This window comes from Oncorhynchus nerka, unplaced genomic scaffold (assembly GCF_034236695.1).
Source record: "Oncorhynchus nerka isolate Pitt River unplaced genomic scaffold, Oner_Uvic_2.0 unplaced_scaffold_1639, whole genome shotgun sequence".
Lineage (NCBI taxonomy): Eukaryota > Metazoa > Chordata > Actinopteri > Salmoniformes > Salmonidae > Oncorhynchus > Oncorhynchus nerka.
The window spans coordinates 10,611-16,477 of NW_027039677.1; the positions used below are offsets into that span (position 1 = coordinate 10,611).

A 5,867-nucleotide genomic window follows, 5' to 3' on the forward strand; every position below is an offset into this window, starting at 1 on the left:
TGTGTGTGTGTGTGTGTGTGTGTGTGTGTGTCACTTGCTGTTTAGCCTCATTGCTTATTATTAATTTTGGGATAGAAATATCCTTGAACTTGGTGGTCAGTGTTTAGCTTGCCGAGCCGCAGAGAGTTCCTATATTTGGGCTCCTGAGAATAAAACAGCTTCTGAACAATCAATTTAGAAATATGTTTTTACAGTACTACAGATCTGTTCAATAACTGATCGTTGTTGTTGATGATGTTGATGATGACTTTATTGTATCCATTAGGAATAGGTGGAGTTAATCACCAGCTATAGAGTGAGTTGTTGTTTATGTTTCTAAGACTGCAGGGTGGGAGATGCAACAATGGCCTTGATAACAGCAGGAAGTGTGTTGGTGGTCTTTCTCTGGACTGTGAGGCTATGGTCTTTCTCTGGTCTGTGCAAAATGGTCTTTCTCTGGTCTGTAAGGTATGGTCTTTCTCTGGTCTGTAGCAGGTATGGTCTTTCTCTGGTCTGTTAAAAGGTATGGTCTTTCTCTGGTCTGTAGCTATGGTCTTTCTCTGGTCTGTAGCAGGTATGGTCTTTCTCTGGTCTGTAGCAGGTATGGTATGTCTCTGGTCTATAGCAGGTATGGTCTTTCTCTGGTCTGTAGCAGGTATGGTCTTTCTCTGGTCTGTAGCAGGTATGGTCTTTCTCTGGTCTGTAGCAGGTATGGTCTTTCTCTGGTCTGTAGCAGGTATGGTCTTTCTCTGGTCTGTAGCAGGTATGGTCTTTCTCTGGTCTATAGCAGGTATGGTCTTTCTCTGGTCTGTAGGTCACTCTGGTATGGTCTTACTCTGGTCTGTAGCAGGTATGGTCTTTCTCTGGTCTGTAGCAGGTATGGTCTTTCTCTGGTCTGTAGCAGGTATGGTCTTTCTCTGGTCTTGCAGGTATGGTCTTTCTGGTCTGTAGCAAAACAGCTATGGTCAATCTCTGGTCTGTAGAAATATGGTCTTTCTCTGGTCTGTAGCAGGTATGGTCTTTTCTGGTCTGTAACTGATTGGTCTTTCTCTGGTCTGTTGATGATGGTCTTTCTCTGGTCTGTAGCAGGTAGGTCTTTCTCTGGTCTGTAGAGTGGTATGGTCTTTTCTGTTCTAAGGTACTTTCTCTGGTCTGGGCAGGTATGGTCTTTCTCTGGTCTGTGAGGTATGGTCTTTCTCTGGTCTGTAGCAGGTATGGTCTTTCTCTGGTCTGTAGCAGGTATGGTCTTTCTCTGGTCTGTAGCAGGTATGGTCTTTCTCTGGTCTGTAGCAGGTATGGTCTTTCTCTGGTCTGTAGCAGGTATGGTCTTTCTCTGGTCTGTAGCAGGTATGGTCTTTCTCTGGTCTGTAGCAGGTATGGTCTTTCTCTGGTCTGTAGCAGGTATGGTCTTTCTCTGGTCTGTAGCAGGTATGGTCTTTCTCTGGTCTGTAGCAGGTATGGTCTTTCTCTGGTCTGTAGCAGGTATGGTCTTTCTCTGGTCTGTAGCAGGTAGGGTCTTTCTCTGGTCTTTCTTTCTGGTCTGTAGCAGGTATGGTCTTTCTCTGGTCTGTAGCAGGTATGGTCTTTCTCTGGTCTGTAGCAGGTATGGTCTTTCTCTGGTCTGTAGCAGGTATGGTCTTTCTCTGGTCTGTAGCAGGTATGGTCTTTCTCTGGTCTGTAGCAGGTATGGTCTTTCTCTGGTCTGTAGCAGGTATGGTCTTTCTCTGGTCTGTAGCAGGTATGGTCTTTCTCTGGTCTGTAGCAGGTATGGTCTTTCTCTGGTCTGTAGCAGGTATGGTCTTTCTCTGGTCTGTAGCAGGTATGGTCTTTCTCTGGTCTGTAGCAGGTATGGTCTTTCTCTGGTCTGTAGCAGGTATGGTCTTTCTCTGGTCTGTAGCAGGTATGGTCTTTCTTATCTTTTAGTTGCTCTGTTTAATAATCTACAGACATTTCTAAAAGGATAAGAATCATAATGTTATTCTGGTGTGTTCTGTTAGGTGTCTCCACTTCACTTAAATAGTTATCTTTCACACCTCACTGAGTGATGCTTATCTGTGTTTTCTATTCACACTCAGCAACTACGGCAGCAAAGTCTGGAAAATGTTTACTGTCAGTGTGAGCCAATAGACCTTGCCTTAATTCTGATACCATTGTGTTGTGTGACTGTGTTTCAGTGGTACTGAGTCAGAATGGCTGGAGTGTGACTTACACCACTCAGAGTATCTGTGCCTTGAAGGGATCAACAGTATAGCTGACCTGCTCTTACACATATCCCAGTGGTTATACAGTCACAACAACCTACTGGTTCACTAAAATATATGTTGAGGAAAATTATGTGAGTCTGAGTGATGACCCAGACTACAAAGGACGTGTGACATACCGTGAGGATGAAGAGAATGACCACACCCTGACAATCACAGACCTGAGAGAGAGTGACTCAGCTACGTACATGTTCAGATTTACAGATCAGACTGGAACATGGAGATATTCTATATACTGGTGAACCTGGAGTCACTCTGTCTGTCACAGTTACAGTTACATTCAATATAGGAAAACTGTTGAATTCCATTTAGTTCCTGACATTTGTCTTGGTTTGTATTTATGTCTGTATAACATAGGATTTCTTCCATCTTTGTATTAGAGTGATAAGTCAGTGATAAAGGGATTTACAGTGATATTGTTGTTTCTCCAGGTCTTCAGGTGAAGGTGACTGGTGGACATCAGGATAAGACACTGACCTGTAGCACCACCTGTACTCTGACTGACAACCCCACCTACATCTGGTACAAGAACGGACAACATCTAGATGAGAGCACCTCCCCCCAGTACAAAGACCCAGTCTCCAGTAACTATGACGATAGTTACTCCTGTGCTGTAAAAGGCCATGAGGATCTCCACTCTCCTGCAGTGTGTGAGTGTTGACCTTGTAAACAACATTTCATACAACATTTCAGTTGAGGGACAATCATATTTGTATATGCATTGAGTGTGACGTCCACTTCTGCTTTAGTTCCGTATCTATTCCCAAGCGGTATTGAACGGGCTTCAAGAATATATAATCAAATTCATGAAAATGTGGTCATTTATTAAAATTGTGGTAAACTGTGGGGTGTTGGGTTGAGCGTGCAGAGATTAACACAGAGACCGGGAGGTTTTAGTCAGCAAACATAACTTTACTAGGCCATAAAATAAACATAACAAAGAAAATCACATAGGTTTGGCTCAGTCCTTCTTCTCAGCTTTGGCTCTGTGTCGGTCTCTCCCGGGTCTCTCCAGTGGTGTGCCACATCACTCCTTTTATGTTGCCTCCACGGCTGGTTGGCACTTTCCCTAATTACCTCCACTTGGAGCCATCCATTTCAAGGGTGCATTTATGTCAGTGGGAGAATTTACTTTTTGAAGACCTTTGCGCTATGTTTTTGCACATAGAACACCCTTTCAATTTTCATAAAATGAAAACTACAAATGTTGAAAAACTACAAACCTGAAGGGGTGGTCACTTCCTCGTTACTTTTACAGAATATAATTATGGTTTTACAAACGGTTAGGAAGTCATTATTATTTTCCTACTTTATTAAAAATATAAGTGTATACTGGTAAGCATTGTAATTAAAGATTTATGAAAGGTGTTCTGTTGTCTTCTTGTATTTCAGGTCAGATGTGTTGGAGTTTGACTTACACCCATCAGAGTATCTGTGCCTTGAAGGGGTCAACAGTGGACATATCCTGCTCTTACACATATCCCAGTTATCATGAGATCAAACATTCTTTCTGGTTTACTAAATGGTCTGATATGGATGCTGAAGATCTGAGCTCAGTGCCAGGGTATGAGTTTCATATAGAGTACCTTGGGGATAAGAAGAGTGACTGTACCCTGAGAATCACAGATCTGAGATTGAGTGACTCTTCTGGGTACAGATTCAGATTGATAACATCAGGAGATAAGTTTTCTGGCTCACCTGTCTCCCTGACTGTCACAGGTAAACTGTCACACATCTCACATCTATTACAGTAATTACCTTATTAAGGGAAGTCATACAGACACAGTAGTGGTATGTGACAGAAAAAAAACAAATCTAGTATTTCATATAAGAGGACATAAATAGGAGGAGAATAATGATTTGATTAATTTTACTCTAGATGTTGTGTTGGAGATGGATCCTACATCTGTGTCAGAGGGGGAGAATGTCACACTGAGATGCAGAACCAAATGTACACTGAACCCCATCACAGCCTACAGTTGGTATAAGAATGGACAGCCTATACCAATCAGCAACACCTCTTCTCCTGTCTATGAAATGTTTATAAATGTCCAGTAGAGGTCAGTAGAGATTTTATCTCACTCTGTTCCTCTTTACAGGAGATACACAGGAGGAAGTGATGCCACAACAGACACACAGGTGATTATATCAGTAAACCTCCACCTCCACACCTGGTGACATTAATTTACTGTATCACAACAGTCTCTTTCACACTATTTTCACTGTTACCATGTTCTCTCCCTCTCTCTATTTCCCGCTCTCCACACAGAGTGTCCATCATGATCCTAACAGTGACACGTACACAGGTCTGAACATGAGGACCATGTCACCTGACTACGACACTCTGGCAGTAAGTCTCTTATTAAGTGTTTGTGTTTTATGCAGTATTTGAATTTGTTTATTGAAAATGAAAGAGAGAGTGGTGTCACAAAGTGCTCTTGCATTTCTCTCTCTCTACTCCCTCCCTCCTTCTCTCCCTCCCTCTCACGCTCTCTCTTTGCCTCTCTCTCACTCTCTCATTCTCTCCACAGAGTGTCCATCCTGACCCTAACAGTGACATGTGCACAGCTATGAAGAAGAAGACCAGATCACCAGAGTGACACCCTGGGAGTAGGTATGTGTGTGTGTGTGTGTGTGTGTGTGTGTGTGTGTGTGTGTGTGTGTGTGTGTGTGTGTGTGTGTGTGTGTGTGTGTGTGTGTGTGTGTGTGTGTGTGTGTGTGTGTGTGTGTGTGTGTGTGTAAAAGTGTCCATAAACACTTCATGAAGTGGTGTGTAAAGTATTCATTCAGTGTGTCTTCTTTCAGAATGTGAGGGACTCCCCTGTGACACAGCCCCTCAGATAGATGCTGAGCCCTCCGATTATGAGAACTGAAGAGAACCACCACAGAACCTGGACTGAAGTCAACCAACACAGAACCTGGACTGTAGAGAACCATAAAAGAACCTGGTCCGAAGAGAAGAGAACCCCCAATGTTTTTTCCTTGTAATGTTAATTAAATATATTGAAGATAAATAGGCTGGATTATACTTTTACTCTTTTACAATGGGACATTTCCCCCCAAAATGTCCAAAGTTATTCTCATGTAGTAATGAAAACACCAATGAAGGCGATGCGGGCACCAGCTGGAAAATGTGAAAAAGTTTGTACAGGTCATGTTCTGGCTGGAGATGTGCAAATGTGTGCATACTTGATCTGCGGAAACAATTGGGAGGTGCTTGGGAAAGTTCGTCAGGCTCGGTAATTCCCGAAAAAATGAATTGTCAGCAAAAGTGAAATGGCCTAATCTGAATTAATGAGGACCCCAATTCAAACTGTTGTTAGAAAATAAAACTTGTTAGAAAATCATATGAATTTGACAAGTTGAAACAGCCTATACATAAAAGCAGGCAGCGTGCCTTAGTTTGTGGGCAGCGCGGATTAAGACATTAACCTTTTCACATGAGTTCCAAATCTCTAACGGTTGCCCCAGCATAAGTTTTTTATGCACGTGATGTCAGAACGCCCTCACTGTTCCAAAATGTCAGTGTTACGCAACAGGACAGTTGAGCTAACGTAGGCTAATGCGATTAGCATGAGGTTGTAAATAACAAGAACATTTCCCAGGACATAGACATATCTGATATTG

General features: G+C 42.6%; 1 protein-coding gene across 2 annotated transcripts; it reads left to right on the forward strand.

Moving 5' to 3' along the window:
• Positions 1 to 1,520: 1,520 nt before the first annotated feature.
• On the forward strand, positions 1,521 to 5,254 carry LOC115125581 (uncharacterized). 2 transcript variants are annotated; one of them, XM_065015177.1, is made up of 7 exons: positions 1,521 to 2,890; positions 3,633 to 3,959; positions 4,120 to 4,222; positions 4,340 to 4,379; positions 4,510 to 4,590; positions 4,772 to 4,854; positions 5,046 to 5,254. In XM_065015177.1, exons 2-6 carry the CDS (start codon positions 3,638 to 3,640, stop codon positions 4,838 to 4,840), a joined length of 615 nt encoding a protein of 204 aa, XP_064871249.1. In that variant the 5' UTR covers positions 1,521 to 2,890; positions 3,633 to 3,637; the 3' UTR covers positions 4,841 to 4,854; positions 5,046 to 5,254. The 2 variants fall into 2 exon arrangements, with proteins under 2 accessions (XP_064871249.1, XP_064871250.1); XM_065015178.1 differs by having other exon boundaries at positions 4,772 to 4,850.
• The last annotated feature ends 613 nt before the right edge of the window (positions 5,255 to 5,867 follow it).

Coding starts and splice junctions, on each gene's coding strand:
- LOC115125581 (XM_065015177.1), top strand. CDS start 3,638: ATGTGTTGGAGTTTGACTTACACCCATCAGAGTATCTGTGCCTTGAAG. Junction 4,380..4,509: donor ATGCCACAACAGACACACAG/GTGATTATATCA, acceptor CTCTCCACACAG/AGTGTCCATCATGATCCTAA. Junction 4,591..4,771: donor CTGACTACGACACTCTGGCA/GTAAGTCTCTTA, acceptor TTCTCTCCACAG/AGTGTCCATCCTGACCCTAA.